This window comes from Gopherus flavomarginatus, chromosome 3 (assembly GCF_025201925.1).
Source record: "Gopherus flavomarginatus isolate rGopFla2 chromosome 3, rGopFla2.mat.asm, whole genome shotgun sequence".
Classification (NCBI taxonomy): Eukaryota; Metazoa; Chordata; order Testudines; family Testudinidae; genus Gopherus; species Gopherus flavomarginatus.
The window spans coordinates 257222034-257239026 of NC_066619.1; the positions used below are offsets into that span (position 1 = coordinate 257222034).

A 16993-nucleotide genomic window follows, 5' to 3' on the forward strand; every position below is an offset into this window, starting at 1 on the left:
TCTAAGGCTTCTGAGATTGCTTCAGCTAGTTCCTTAAGGTGTATTTCATCAGCCCCTGCTGACTTGAAAGCATTTAATTCATCTTAATATTCTTTAACATGTTCTTTCCCTATTTTGGCTTGCATTCCTTCCTCCCAATGCATGGTGCAGTGCAAACTGGAATGTTTTTTGCATCCTTACAAAGAGTATCAGTACAGTCTCCAGATTTGGCTTGATTTTTAAGTCTCGAGACATACATAAGAAGCCAAGTTTGTGGAGGATCAATTCAGTATTTTAAAAATTCTTTTCTGTAGAAAGCAGTAGAGTAAGGATACATGGAGGGATGTTTGTTTTTGCCTGTGCAGTGGTCTTCTTTGCTCATCCAAATTACAGGGGACATCTAGTCATACTTAACAGTACTAATACTTGTGTAGTACTTTACATGTCAAAGCACTGCACAGACATTAATTAATCTTCACAGCACATCTGTGAAGTAGGTAAGTATTGTCCCGTTTTGCATATGGAGAAATAGAAGCTTAATGTGTTAAATGACTTGCCCAAGGTTATGCAGCAAGTTCTTGTTAGATGCTTTAGTTTGCAAATGTCTATTTTTTTCTTAGTTTAAAAACTGATCGTCTGTGAGTCGATGAGTTAGACTGAATTGTTATGACATTTTTCTAATGTTTTGACTATCTATTTAGGCATGTTGAAGATAGTTGGGAAAAGAAATACGAGCATCCTGAAGAAGATTCCAAAGAAACACAAAAGACAAATGAGGTTTGTGTCATAAATCAACTAGTAAACTTTATTTTAAATTTCATATCAAAACATCTTTGTTTTACTGTACAGAAATTATCAAATGTCTCTAATTCATTTTTAATTGGAAAAATGATTCTGTATATACTAAATTTCTCTACTACTAGATTAATCTTTATGAATTATTTTTCCTTGTAATTCTTTCTCTTGGTTTAATTTTCTAGCCTTGTTATTTTGGTAATGCTGCTTTGCAGCTTTTTAGAACAGCTAATATAGAAAACCTTTGGAGTGTTTCAATAAGTAGGAGGAGATAGGGAGATTATATTACCTCTGTATTTGACATTGATGGACTACTGTGTCCAGCTTTGACATTCATACTTCAAGAAAGACGTTGAAAAATTGGAGAGGGCTCAAAGAAGAGCCAAGAGAATTATAAAAGATTTGGTAAGCACGCCTTAGAGGAGAGAGTCATTTGTTTAGCTTATCTAAGAGAGGGTTAAGGGGTGATTTTGATCAGTTTATGGATGGGGAACAAATTTGATAACAGGGCTCTTCTAGCAGACAGATTGCCAGAAAACACAGATTTTACTGAATCTTTACCAACCGAAAGCTCTGACCTTCAGTAGGGTTGCCAGGTGTCTAGTTTTTCACCGGCACGCCTGGTCAAAAAGGAATCCTAGCAGCTCCGATCAGCACCGCTGACCAGGCTATTAGAAGTCTGGTTAGTGCGGGGCCAGCAGGCTCCCTACGTGGCTCCGCATGGCTCCTGGAAGTGGTAACATGTCCTTGCTGCTCCCAGGCAGAGGAGGGTGCCTATCCCGAGCGCTCCATCCGCAGCTCCCATTGGCTGGGAACTGCGGTCAGCGCGAGTTGCGGGGGCAGCACCTCCACCTAGGAGCAGCAGGGACATGCTGCCATTTCCAGGGAGCCACCCAAGGTGAGCACCGCCCAGATCCAGCACCCCAAAACCCCTCGCATGCCTCTGCCCCGTGCTCCCTCTTTCACCCAAACTCCTCCCCAGAGCCTACCCACACCCTGCCCGCCACCCAGCCCTGAGCCCCCTCCCACACCCAAACTTCCTCCCTCTTAGTTAACCAGAATTTTTGACTTACCAGTGCTCCCCATTCCCCCAATATGCTGGATAACAAAGCTTTTACTGTAACAACATTTGATGGCTGGAAATTGAAGCTTATCAAAATCAGACTGTAAATAAGGTGCAATTTTTTAATAGAGTGTTTAACCATTGGAACCGTTTACCAAAGGTGGTGAGATTTTTCATCACTAGAAACTTTTAAATCAGGATTGGATTTATTTTAAAGATAAGCTCTAGTTAAAACAGGAAATAATTCAGGGAGGCCTGCTAATTCTGATGATTATTTCATACTTTTACCTATTGGGAAGGGGGAAATTAATTTGGGGTTCTTACAGGAAATATTATGTAATTAATTATTTCAAAGATCTAAATTAAGATGATAAATGGATTCCTCAGTGTAGTGAATGTACTGATTTTTTTGTTGTTTTAGACCTGTGAAAAAATCTCTTCAAAGGAGGTGAAGCATAATCATGGAAAAAGCGAAGTGACTAAGCCTGTTAGAAGAGTTTCAGAGTCAATACATTCAACTGAGGAAAGCAAAAATGATCCTAAAGTGGAAAGAGAACTTAAAAGAAAAACATCTACCTCTCTTCAGATAGAAGGAACGCAGCAGGACACGGAAACCAGGGATCCCAAAAAGCAGCTGGAGAGAGCTGAGATTATTAGTACTGATGAACTGCAGAAGCAGAAATATGCCTTTAAAAATGAAAAACATCTGAAAAAAGATGATACAGAAATTCAAAATTTAAGAATTGTTGCCAAGAAAGAACTCAAATCAGTTAGAGATAAAAATGAAAAAGAGAGAACTCTTTCAGAAGAGAAATTGTTAGTAAAACATAAATGTAAAGGAGACAGTGTATATAAAATAAGCGATGATATTGACCTCCATTCTTTTGAAAGAAGCTTGAAAGGCGAGGATAGTGTTCAAAAACATAATCAACAAACAAAGGTTCCATCAGATGACAAATCTGAAAGAAAAAGTAAACACAGAAGTGAAAGGAAAATAACAACTAGCAAAGATGGAAAAAATGTTTCTGAATACACTTTAAAAAATGAAGAAATGGTGCGTAAAGAAAATAACAAAAAAGACAGACACATTTCAACAGAGAAGTCAAGAGCGGAATACAAGACCAAAAGGTCATCAAGTGATTCTAGGCCCCAGAAGGATTCTCAGGGTAATTCTAAGCAACTTGTTTCTTCATCACAGAGAAGGAGTGAAAGCTATTCAGAAGATAAACATGAAATAGAATCAACTAATTCAGATAGTAATTTAAGGCAAGAAGATAGTATTTACAGAGACAGACGAAGATCGAAGAGCTTCTTAGAAGACAAGTTTTTGTTAAAGTCTAAATCTAAGAGTCACAGTAAACAATCCAAACCAATTGAAACAGAATTACAAGAAAGTTTTACAAAACACGAGACTGTTCAAAAACCAGACAAAGATAAGAACATGGAAGAGAATGACACAGATAAACAACGCAAATCCAAGAATGAAGATAAAGTTTTTGAAGAAAGCATTGTTGATTTTGAGCTAGAAAGTGGGATGCGCTCAATTTATAGTTCACAAAAAGACATTAGTCACAGAGTTAAGTTACAAGCAGGCGAAAAGGTAACTGTAAAAGAGAAGAATAAGAGTGATAAAGATTTAAGTTATTCCAAACTGGAAAGAAAGCTGTCAGTAGAAGGTCACAAAAGCAGAAACTTAAAGCATAGCAATAAGGAAATGAAGAAGAAGGAAGAGAGTAACAAATTGGAAGACAAAGATATTACAGAAATGGATGGTAGCCATGAAAAGGTGCAAGGGATTATGATTATGGATAAAAAGTCAAGTAAAAAATTATCTTGTGAAAATAAAAAAGGAAGCTTGTCAGCCCATGAAATGACAATGGAAGAGGAAAAATTAGCAACTGATATATTTGTAACCAGTCATATTCCAGCCACTCAAAGACCATTCAGGACTAGTGATGACTTGTTACATTCTGAACAAGGAGAAGAGCCAATGGAAGTTGATTCAGAACAGACATGTGCAAAGGTACATGAAGCATCTAAAATTGAAGAAAAAAGTAGTAGTAATTCACTACTAGACATGGACTCTGAAAATACTGCAAAAGAAAATATGAACCTACGTAATTCAAAAAATGAATTAAGAAACAGGTTGGTGGATTTTGAAGCATGTGTATCAGAGTTTCCAGCTAATAGAAATTCTGAACAAACCATTGAACATGAAAGAAATCCTATTGAAGGAGTTCATGCACTAGATACTATGTCCAAACAAGCTTCTGAGGATCAAGGACCCATTAAACAGGGGGCATATCAAATGAACATTGTGTGTGAAACAAGTGGCAGAATTTTACTTAATGCTCCTATTAAGGAGCAGACTTCAGAAGATGTCAGAAAACCAAAAAATTTAAACAAAGTCAATCCTATTGAAGAAAGTATTTCTTTAGCAATTAATTCATCCAGACAAGATGCATTCCATAAAAAGTCCATGAATATATGTATCTCAGACTTCACAGACTCTTTGCCTAATGTAGCTAAAGAGGAATCTCATACTTCAGATAAGATTTCTTTGAAGAAAGACTCCTTTATTTTAGACAATAATGCAACACAAACTGCATATGTGGAACAACAGGGTAGCCCTGTGCTAGGTTGTGTTATGAAAGAAGCTGAGGTCACCATGATAAACAGTGAAAAAAAAGATGGTGAGACTCGTCTAATTGGTGTACAAACATTAGGAGAAAACATGGGTGACGTAAGTATACAAGAAGGTTATGATCAAGTGACTATGTTAGATAGTGTGCAAGGAGGAAGTGCATATAATGTAACTGGTGGAATAGAAGGCAAAAGCTCGATGACTGTCCAAGCTGCAGATCATGGAGGTGTAAGCATGAAAAAATCTGTCTTGATGAACCTGGAGAAAAAAGGAAGTTATAACTTAAATATAGGCACTGCTGCAAAGGAAGAAAAGGGTACCATGGTGGACGTGGTCAAAAAGAGTGAAGGACATGATATGGGTAACACAGTAGAATCATCTTTGTTGCTAGTGCCAATGAATGTTATAAGAGTTCCAGAAGAAATAATTAAAGACTCTTTTATAGTTAGTGGAGCAGGAGAAGGTGATAGCATAATAACTGACACTGAAGATAAAAGTGAAAGCAATGTAGTGGGCACCAGTGCAGGAAGTGTTGATCACATATACAACAGGCTAGAAACAACTGAAGCCACTGCAATAGGAACTAGCGCAGAGAAAATGATTGAGAGCAGTGTAATGGCCACTAGTACAGGAGAAGGAAAAGGTGAGGGTGCTACAATACACTCTGAAAAGGAAAGCAATGCCACAACTACTTGCTCAGAAGAAGAAAGTGAGGTTACTTTAATCTGCACAAGCATAGAAGCCGATGAAGGTTTCACGACAAGTATATGGGCGAAAAGTAACGAAAGTGTCAGTTTCAGCACAGAAGCAGATGGTGAGTGTACTGTTGCAGCAGCTGAAGAAGGTGGCGGTGTTGTCACTGGAGGATTTGCAGAAACGGAAAGTTTCCTGACCAGTACAAAGGAAGGAGAAAGTGGTGAGTGCACCATGATTTATACAGAAGAAAATGGTAAAGTTTCAGTCAATGCAGGCAGAATAGAAATTGAAGATAATGTGAACAGTGCTGGGACTGAAGAAAAAGATGATGCTGTAACTAGTGCAGGCTTGGAAGAAAAGTGCAAGACTTCAACTTGTAGACATACAGGCAAATTTGAAGGTTCTGTTACCTGTATAGGTGAAATTGAAAGTGATGGTGCTGTAACCAGTGCAGGCACAGAAGCAGGTGAAGGATCCATGAGCAGCAACAATTCAGATGAATGCCAGAGCAATGTAACTGGTGCTGACCAGTTAAAAGAAAGTGAGGGTGCTGTGACTTGTACAGGTGCAGAAGAAAGAGGTCATGGTTTCATAATTGGCTCAGTGCATGCACAAGAAGACAGTGCTGTAACTGGCACATGTGTTGAAATGGTCTTGAACAACAGTATCATGAGTGGAACAAGTGCTGACAAAGGTGAAGATACTGTAAATGGTGAAAGTGCAGTGACCAGCACAGGCATAATAGGAGAAGATGATGCTGAGACTGCAACAATCTGCACAGGACTAGAAGATAGCAATGAAGGTTTTGCAGTTGGCTTAGGCGTAGAAAAATGTGAAAGTGCAATGGACAGTACAGAAGCAAAAGAAGAAGCTACTATCACTATGATCAGCATAGGGCCTTGTGACGATGAAGGCTTTGTGACTAGCACAGGTGCAAAAGAAGAGGATGAAGAAGGTGAGGATATTGTGACCAGTACAGGAAGAGGAAATGAAGAACTAGAACATGCTTCAACCTGTGCAGGAATAGAAGGTGAAAGTGCACTCATTTGTATAGCGTCAGAAGAAGGTGAAAGTTCCATTTTCTGCATAGTTGCAGAACAAGTAGAAGCTGAGTCTGGTATGGCTGCCACAAATATAAATAAAGATGGGGTTGACAGCAATACTGGTGCAAAGAAAGAAGCTAATGGTGGCATAATCTGCAAAAGTGCAAAGGGGATAGTTGAGAGCAGCGTGGCAAGTGTAAGCATAGCAGATGAAGACATTCTGACCCCAAATACAGAAAAATATGAGGATGCCATGATGTCTATAGATGTTGAAGCGTATGAGGGTCCAATGACTAGTGTAGTGACAGAGAAAGATAAGGGAAAGGGAAAGACAGAGAGAGAGTCTGCTGCTGCAGCTCAAGAAAAGAATGACAATAGTGCCGATGGAAGTCATGGCAGAAAATGTGACGGTCCAATAACCAGTGCAGTCACAAAGAAAGATGAGAGTCCTCCTGCTTCTACTGATGAAGAAAAAGCTAAAGGTGACGTGATCTCTACCAGTACCATAGAAGAAGGCGTTGCACCCATGCCATGTTCAGCCACAGAAATTGAAGGTTCCCTCACTGTTGCAAGAACAGATGAAAATGAAAGTACTGTGGTCTTAATAGACAAAGAAGAATTTGAGGCTCCCATGCCTAGTACAGCCACAGAATTCAAAGCGAATATATATACTGCCAGCACTAAACAAGCAAAAGATGAGTGTACAACAATTTCCACCAGTATCGTGGAAGAATTTGAGGCTCCCATGTCCAGTGCAGCTATGGAATATAATAGCCAGGTCACTGCTGCAAGAAAAGAAGTGAATGAGAGTACTATGTTTTGTATAGACATGGAGATATATGAGGTTGCCCTGCCCAGTGCATTCAGTGCTAGAGATGATGGAGATCATCCGACTGCAAGAGGCAAAGAAGAAAAAGATGAGTGTGCTATGATTTCCACAAGTATAATGGAAGAACAAGTGATCCTCGTGTCCAGTGAAGCCACAGAGAATAGGATTCAGCATGTTGCTGCAGGCACAGAAGAAAAAAATGACACTGCCATGATCTCCACAAGTATGGAATATTTTGAGGCTCCTATGCCCAGTGCAGCCACACAAGATGAGGATCAGCTCACTGCTTCAGGAACAGAAGGAAGACTGGAGGCTGCCATGATCACCAGAAGTGGGACAGAAGAATGTGAGATAGTCCTTATCAGTGCAGCCACACAAGCTGAAAGTCAACTAATTGCAGCAGAAATAGAAGAAAAAGATGAGAGTTCCGTGATCACCCCAAATGCAGCAGAAGAATGTGAGGTTGTTGAGACCAGTGCAGTGAGAGATGAGCAGCGTGAAATAACTGCTCTAAACACAGAAGGAAAAAGTGGTGGTTCTATGATTATTGTTAGAAAGGTAGTAGAATGTGGGGCTCCAACGCTGAGAGTTGCCAGCAGCAGTGAAGATCAACACATTGCTTCAAGTATAGAAGATAAAGAGGAAGGTGCTATGATCACTCTCAGTACAATGGAAGAATGTAACAGTCTTTTCACCTTCTCAGTCATAGAGGGAAGTCAGCTCGTTGCTGCAAACACTGAAGTAAAAGATGAAAATGTCATCTTTAATAGTACGAAAGAAATTGAATGCATCCTGTCATCTACAGGCCCAGAAAAAAGTGATAGTTCTTTGCCTGTGGGTGATGAATGCATATATAGGGGAGAAAAGGAGATTCATGAGGATGCTATGATGGGAGAATCAGTAGTAGCTAAGATCACATCAGACACTGAAGTTGCAGAAACCCCTGAGACTACAGTGAACCTCATAAGTGTAGATGAAGCCCTCTGTATGGAAATTAGTACAGAGTCTACAGTCATTGTTAGCCCTTCTACAGAGATGGGTGCAAGTGGTGAAAGAGCTGAAGAGTATATTCCATATGTGGAAGTTACATCAGAATCTTGTATTCCTTCAGAAGAAGCAAAGAGGAATGATCATTTTAAAAACATAGACGATAATATTAACAGTAGCTTATTATTAGAAAGTGACTTTTCTGAAGCAAGGACTTCACCTCCTATGGCACAAACTCTTCCGCTACTTTCTGAACATGAAAGCAAATTAACTGTAAATACCAATCAGGGTGAAATAACTGTAGAAGCAAAACTGGGAGAAAAGAGTGACTTCCCTCATCATATGGATAAACAATTTGAGAATGATGGCAAAAGGAACACTGTGGAAGTAGATGATAACCTTGGAATCAAAGTTTCTATTCAACAAAATACAAGCTTCAATTCAGGTAAGGTTTTCTTTCTCTTTCCTTCTGCACTCCCTTTGATTTATAAACTGCATGTACCTAACATACTTTTTGTAGTTCCTGAATCTACCTATGTAGGGGAAATTCTGTTGAAACGCCCTATAATGGTCTTTCTGGTACTGATGGATCTTTTGAGAAGGGTGTAACACCTCATGAAAATCAGCCTCTCCCATTAAGGCCTGGTCTACACTGGGGGGAGGGGCGGAGAGCGATCTAAATTACGCAGCTTCAGCTACGAGAATAGCGTAGCTGAAGTTGATCTAACTTAGATTGACTTCCTTCGCATCCTTGCGGCATGGGATCGATGGTCGACGGGGAGCGCATTCGGGGATCGATGTATCACATCTGGATGAGACGCGATACATCGATCCCTGATAGATCAATCACTACGCGCTGGATTGGTGGGTAGTGTAGACATACCCGAAGTAATGTCTCTTTCCTGTCTACTGACTTACACAGTCACAGAGGCTCACAATACAACTGCTCAAATATTACCTTCAGTATGGGATTACAGATGTTAGAATGAAATTAATGCATGCAGCAACTGACAAGCATTCAATAAAGTCTCAACACATTCTTATATTTCATACTTCTTTTAACAATGGTAACACACATGTGATTCCAGCTATGTATTTGTCAGTGGTCAGTTGAGACATGGGGACCTCAACATGAACTGCCAGCATCAGTTACTTCATTGCAGACTCAGAAAACATTGGGCTGTAAAAGAAAGAAAGCTCTCAGATAATACTGTATCTTCATTAAATAGTAAAGGAAACAGAAAATACTGGTCAAGTAATTTTCCTTTTATAAATGCTTTCTTGTTCTCTCAGGTTTTCTCAGTAATAAAGATAGAAGAAATACATTAAACATTGTTAGACAAATTTAGTTTCCAGACAATATGTCAAATTGATAAACCTGAAGACTGAAGTTCACTGTGTATAGAATAGGGACAAGCATGGGCCGTGACAATGCAAACTACCACTCATTGCCCTGCAAATCTTCCTCAACCCTGTCTCATCTGGGCAATACTGGGTAGTCCAATCTTCCTATTTAATTTTTGTTCTCCACTGAAACAGCCTACATGGATGCCAGTTGTACTCATTTTATTTGGTGGACTGCAACCAGTGAGTCATTTCACATAGATCATCAAGCAGCCTTCAGATGGTAATGACTTTTGGTTAATACAATTTTCAAAAATGAGTTCCTGAAGACTTCAGAATCCATATTTAGATATGTAATTAATTGACCTGATTTTCAGAGGTGTGGAGCACCCTGTGGCTCCCATTTGAAGAGTATGGGGAGGGGGGAGACTCTTCAGGATCTTACAAAAAGACAATCATTATATTAGTTGGAGCTATTGAATATTTAGCCTCTCTGAAAAGCTGGTCATTTATTTGGATGCCTAATTATGGACTTAAACTTTTAACTTTAGACACCTTTTTTTAAAAAAATTAAAATAAAATCTTGATTTATGTCCCTTAGTGCAACTCCTGAGCTATCTAGTGACTCATACAGTTTTAGTGGTCTGTTTAGATTTTTACATAATGAAGTCTGATATTACTAACAGTATTTAAAATATTGAATACTTTCCATAATTTTCGAAATCAGGCATCAAAATTAAGCTGAGAGAAACCTGGGATCCAATGTTCTCTACCCCAACTCTCCCATCAAAATGTTAAAAAGTGGATGGGAGAGTGAACTTTATTTTGTGGGAGACAGATTATTTTCAAAATGATTAATTCATTTCATCACTGGGGTAGCTACATCAGATGCCTCAAGTTTATATGATATTCCTGGGGAACAGCAGTCCTATTGTGATTCTATACAATTTTAATTAATAAAATAATTGTTAATCTACTTATATTTCATCAGGCAAGAAAGAAACTTTACCAATCTTGGTTGAAGAACTGGAACTGAAAATGAACTTGAAAACTGAAGAGGTATTTTGAAAATAGCGATAACATTCTCTCCTGTGTAGTTGTGCACAATCTTAAATTGAAATTTCCTTTTTTATATTTATTTTATATTTAAATAAAATGTGAATATGCTGCTTATGATAAATAGTTCTTCTGAACATACTTATGCATGCATACATTTTGTAATCCTTAATATCCATTAGTTAGGTATTTTGAAATGAACAGATGGTATTGATGTTCATTTTCTCTGCTCCACGTTTTTGTGCTGAGCTGCAAAATCAGTTGTTTCAAGAGAAATCCAGGGAAGACTAGAAAAATTGAATGTATAAGGAAGATATTTTTATTACCACAACAGCTACATACTCTGGTGATAACTACTTTAGAAGGACTTGTAGATGGAATACACCACTAATCTAGATTTATACTAAAGAACCTTCAGAGAACTTCACATACAGGGAGAATAATCCCTCGAAACTGCATCTGGATTTCAAGTGTTTTTCTCTTGAGATCTCTACATTACAATAATCCATTGGTTCTGTGGCAGATTTAACAGTTAAGTAGAACTAATGGTGCTGTATAACTTCCTGGTTATATAATATTGCTAATCCCCACTACTAAACTAATACGATGTATCAATATTTGATTGAAAAGCTGTTTAAAATCTTGTAATTCAAAGCTCTCTCGACTGCTTCGCTGAGGCTATACAGTGATACCTCTTGCTATGGATACAAGACAGGGTTTTTTCCCCCTATAGACCTGAAGTATTTTGTTTCCTTTGTATGCTGTTTTTAGCCACAAAAGTCTAGAAGTCCAACAAGGGAAGAACTGCATGAGGAGCCTCATATTGAAGAGTGTCTAAAAGGTAGATTTATTTTGTTGTGGCTTAGTACGTCTGTTTGGTACTGGTGCAACCAGTACTGAAATATTTTGTCCAGTTCTCAGGTCCACAATTCAAGAAGGATATTGACAAATAGGAGCAGGTTTAGAGAAGAACCACAAGAATGATTAAAGGATTGGAAAACATGCCTTAGTGTCATTCTCTGTTTAGCTTAACAAAAAGATGATTAGTCTAATACCTACACTGGAAACAAAAATTTGATAATGAACCTTTCAGTCTAGCAGACAGAAGTATTTATGGGAATGGTTGGAAGTTGAAGCTGGAAATAAGGTGTACATGTGTAACATTTAAGATAATTAGCCTTTGGAACAATTTACTAGGGCTTGCAGTGGAGTCTCCATCTCTGGCACTTTTTAGAAAAACCAGTCTTAATTTGAAAGAGATGTGCGCTACTTCAAATAGGAATTAATTCAGGGAAGTCCTATGGCCTCTGTTCTGCAGCTGGACAAACTAGATCGGGGGTAGGCAACCTATGGCACACGTGCCAAAGGTGGCACGCGAGTTGATTTTTAGTGGCACTCACACTGCCCAGATCCTGGCCACCGGTCCGGGGGACTCTGCATTTAATTTAATTTTAAATGAAGCTTCTTAAACATTTAAAAAACCTTATTTACTTACATACAACAATAGTTTAGTTATATATTATAGACTTATAAAAAGAGACCTGTAAGAATGTTAAAATGTATTACTGGCACGCAAAACCTTAAATAGAGTGAATAAATGAAGACCTCGGCACACCACTTCTGAAGGGTTGCCAACCCCTGAACTAGATTATAAGAATGGTTATTTCTGTACTTAGTTATGTGTCTCTACATTTTTATGATGACAGTGGTTTACATTTTCATATTTGGGAGTTTAAGTACTTAATCTACTAATTCCTGCACAGATAAGTTTTAATTTAGACTATGCATAGAGGGCTTGAACCAAAGGCCACTGAAGCCCATTTGAAGTCTTTCCATTGATTTTTTTTTTTTTTTTTTTTGGGGGGGGGGGGAGGATCAGAATCAGATAAACTAGTCATCCTAAAACTGCCTTATGTCAATCATCTTGACATAATCTTTAGAAATAATACCCAAGGAAAAGCAGTTTAAGTTAATAAATAAAATTAAAAAAAATAATAATAATATCACAGGGGGTTAAAGGCCCCAAGCTCTGCCCTGTGATGAAGTCAGGTGATCAAGGGTCACATGACGCAGCATCTCCTATAAGCTGGGCTGCATAGGCTATCTGTTTACTTACTGGACAGACATGAGGAGCAGGAAGGCTCTGGTAGTAGAGAAAGGATTGTGGCAAGCTAGGGAAGCTAGTCAGAATTTAGGCTAAGGCCCTAGAAGGAAGACTGTGGAGGAATCTGCACAGCTTGGTTTGGGGAAGAACTGCAGTCTCTTGAAGTGTGGCTGCAGAGAATCCTGCTGACCAAGCGAGGAATGATTTGAACCTGGAAGGGCCAAGAAAACGCACTTTTATTATGTAACTAGAATGGTTCAATAAAACAGACCCCAAGAGGAGCAGTTAATGAAAACTCCTGGGTGTGAATTAATTCGAGAGTTAACGGGGGAACTGAGCCTGGCTTAGGCTCAGTTCCCCCCCCCCCCCCCCAACTCTCCATTTAATTCACACTCAGGTAACTGTATTGCCATATCATTTGGTGGCCAGCTCTGAGCCACACTTTTCAATGGAATACAATAAATATGTTGAGTTGGGGGTTGGAAACATGCTATTGTAACGTGACAAAAGTGACTTATCCTATGAATTAGTATTGAATGGAAATAGCCTTTCTAAAAGGTTAAATCAGAGCATCAAAGTGTCGCGGTAATACATTAGAAATTTGCTTCATAAATCTTTAAATGCTACTATTAATTGCTTGAGACAGCAATCTCAGAGGTAGTTTTTCTCTCTCTCATTTCCATCCCCTTATTTTCCATGTTGGCCTCTATGGAAGATTTCTAATTGCAAGCACATTACAAACTGTTAATGTTCTTATAATGTTGTCAGTATTCAGGTAAAATACAGCAACCTTCCCATAGGAATGTAGGACTAAACTTAGAATGTCCTTGTTTTTAGTATTTTAACAAGTCCTTTGCAGAGATGGCATTTCTATTATGGCTGAGTCAGAGTGTCTTGTTAGTACTGGCTTCAAAGGAAAATTTCATGTGTCTTCCTTGCTAGCTAGAAGATAGCAAGTTCATATCCATTTCCCATAGTTTGAAGAGCATTTATAAGTTGAATGATGGGAAAATTGTATTTTCTCGAGTTAAAGGCAGAGTTATTTTTAGGACTAGGTAACCTGTTAGAAATCTCTTCCACTGCAAACGTTTCTGCACTCACTTAATTCCTTCTCCAAGTATTATTTTTAAATATTTATTGCAGTTGTTGTTTTGCCTATAAGGCTGAAAAAGAACAGTACTAATCTGATTAGAATTTTTTTTATATATTTTTCCTGTCTTCTTGATGGAGTTTGTGCTCCAGGTAATTTTGTAAGGATATTTGCCACATGACTTAAACACAGAGATCATCTTCAATTATTGCAACAACTAGATAACAGGACTAAGCTGAATTACAAAAGATAACAGGGATAATACTAGGTGTGCATGGCACTGTCCAAGGAAATTAAAGAAACAGTCCCTTCCCCAAATAGTTTAGTGTTGAAGGCCTAGAGTCAGTAATGTGTTACAGCTGGGTATACAGTTACCCCTCCCCTGCCCTCCCCCATGTTGATTTTGAAGCCAGCTGAATCCTTAGGTATGATTAGGATTCAGGTGAGTTGGCTGCAGGTTAGACTAGATAACCTTTGCAGTTCCTTCTAACCCTGTGATTCTATGCTTCTGCATGATGTACCGGAAGGATAACCTTGACAAGGAGGACAGAGGTAGGTTTACCTAAAATAGAATATGGGGGTTTAAGTCAATTCTTAATATAGGTAAGTAGATAGATATAGACTTTAATATCAATCTGCTTCTGTTGTGTTGAGTAACATGGCAGAGCCTTTGATAAGCCCTCAGCTAACCTACTTGTATAGTTGAATTTTTTTCTGCTTCTATTTGTGTTCTTCCACCACTTACTCCCCCTCCCCAAAAGCCCTTCCTCAAAAACAGAATAAAAGTAGCCATAATTATTAACATGTATCAGGCCTAAGAGTCCCAATCCTGCCAGGAACTCTGCAGGGGCATTCCCACTATAGCTATGCAGATCCCCGTCTAAGTCAGTGAGACTCCTCATAGGACAGAAGTCTGCCTCCTTGGAGAGTTAGAAGGAAATTAGGAATCCAGGTCCCTTCCTTGTGTACAATATACTTTTTTTTTTAATTACTTATTTCGAAAAATCATCAGCAGCCCTCGTGTGACATTTGATCTGTCCAGGAAATGTTTTTATTCTGCTGATCCTAAATTCTTTTAAATTGTTATTTTTTAATAAATGATCAAGGGGGAAATGAAACGCTTCACAAGTGTGTACGAAAGTCTGATTATGTGGTGCTGGTTAATATAAAAAATGCAATCGTTGTTTTGAAGGTTTTGACCAGTGCTTCATAGAGACCAGTGCTACGTAGATGGCAAGGTCACAGTGTACGCTGGGTGATTGCCACTCATGCAGTGCTTAATTTTTTTGTAGACCTGTAATGTTCTAGATTACAAGATCTGCAAATACCTGCTGACATGACATTAGGTATAAAAGTAATTGTAGATTTATTCTTTAGGGGATCAAATTCATACAGACAGCTTTAAAGATGTTAAAAACTTTTGCTTCATAAATGCATGTAAGGAAATAGGTATTGCTCAGATATGCATTTATACAAAAGGTTTTTAAACCGTGAATATTGGCTGCAGGGTATTATCTTCAGAAGACTGATTTTTCTTTGGTTCTTTATGACTACTACTACTAATTCTGGTCTCAGGCTACCATGCTAATTTGTCCTTTGAGATTGCTGTACTTTTTAACATGCACTTCAAAGCACTTAGTTACTCAGTCATCCAGATGCACAATACTTAGTTTAAAATGTGTGGACTGAACTGGCTAAAGTAATCTTTCATAATGTAAAATGTTTCACAAAAGAATCCCTTTGTTGTGTAAATCATGTTAGATATGACACACATTCAAGATTTTAATGCTGTGTTGTGCTGGGTTGAGATTTTTTTTAAATAATCTCTTTGCTGTGTTTGGTATAGTTCAACATACGTAAAAGGAAGTTGTTTAAAAGACAAATGTGTATTCTGTCACTGTTGAGTATGAACAGCAGACACAGTAGTTTAGTAGTCCAAGATTCCAAGGAATGTAAACATATCTTTGCTGTTTGAGTGGCTAGGATCTAACTCTTCAATTGACAGTGCTTTTAAAAATTGAAAGATACCATTTTGCTAAGGGTGTAACAGTAAAAAGTTTGACTGTGGAATACTTTTAAATAGGTTAACAATATTGCCACCATGGATCATTTAAATTATGCTGGATACTGGCTCTTGTATCCTAAATGTAGGATAGGAAACTTAAATTGCATGGAATGCTTTTAGTTGCGTTAAACCTTTAATAAGAAAATATGAAGTCAGTGCTTCAGGGACCAGATTTTCAAAAGTGCTTAGCACCTACAGATGGTAACCACTTTCAAAAAGATGTCAGCTCTCATTTACACATCTGTACAAAATGGCCAGATTTTCAAAAATACTTTCAAAAATACCCAGCAGCTCCAATAGTTCCCTGTCAGGAAGCAAAGAGGGTCAGTGACTTGTACAAGAGCACAGAGTGAGCTTTATCTGATCCAGAATTAGCACACAAGCCTTGTGCTCTGACTGCTAAACTATGCTTTCCTCTCTCTCTTTTTAGTAGATTACAGAAGTGACATACTTGGCTCTTGCTACTGGAATCATGCGAGCTTAGGTTCCCCTACTGAGCCTGATGCTCCAGGATTTGTTATGTACTATCCCATGATCCAGCTTTGTGATTTTAAATATATGGCGTGAGATCCTAATCCCACTGAAGTAAATAGCAGTGCACCATTGATTTCAAAAGGGCCAGAATTTCACCCATGAATATCTAAATTATCTTTAGCCATAAAACACTAGTAATTTTAAACTACGTTACCCTTTAGAAATGAATTTTTTTTATTCTTTTTTTTAAAAACCCATTGCATTACATAGTACATGAACTTTACATATTCTGGAACTTTTTTGGATACATCATGAGGCAACAAAAAGCTTTCGCTGAGCTTTTTGTTTTCCATAAAATCAGTATTCTGTTTTATTTTAACAGATTTGCCACTGAAGAATGCTTCTTTCAAGAAAGACCCTATAGATGTAAGCTCTTGTTACATTTACTTTATTTTACGTTTTGGATTTATACTGAGCAGTCTCTGAAGGGAAGTAAGAGAGACAGGGTAGGTGAGAAAATACCTTTTATTGGACCAGCTTCAACAGAAGTTCAGCCTCCTCCATCTTGTGTCTCTAATATCCTGGGACCAACATGGCTATGACAAAATTGCATGCCAAAATCTAAAGGGAAACGTTATTTCTAGTATATAGAAGGTCTGTGTATAATGAGGTTATACAGCTATGCAAATTGATGCAAAATGGCTATTTATCCATTTGCCACATAAATATGCATAGAGTACCTCAGCTTTTCCTTTCTTGACTTCACCATCCAGAGCTTGGTTCTTATCTTTGAACCTGTGCTCTCAACCTGTTAGGTGTTGAGA

The 16993-nt window shown here is 38.2% G+C and overlaps 1 protein-coding gene across 7 annotated transcripts in view; it reads left to right on the forward strand.

The window, feature by feature from the left end:
- Window positions 1-16993, forward strand: part of BOD1L1 (biorientation of chromosomes in cell division 1 like 1) — a 52126-nt gene that overhangs the window by 12101 nt on the left and 23032 nt on the right. For 5 of the 7 annotated variants that reach the window (XM_050947223.1, XM_050947224.1, XM_050947225.1 and 2 more), the window contains 5 exons: window positions 681-756; window positions 2259-8481; window positions 10372-10439; window positions 11208-11277; window positions 16552-16595. In XM_050947223.1, coding sequence (XP_050803180.1) covers window positions 681-756; window positions 2259-8481; window positions 10372-10439; window positions 11208-11277; window positions 16552-16595 — 6481 coding nt within the window. Of the gene's footprint in view, window positions 1-680; window positions 757-2258; window positions 8482-9575; window positions 9664-10371; window positions 10440-11207; window positions 11278-16551; window positions 16596-16993 lie in introns of those variants that run through there. The other 2 variants (XM_050947229.1, XR_007773555.1) reach the window with 2 other exon arrangements.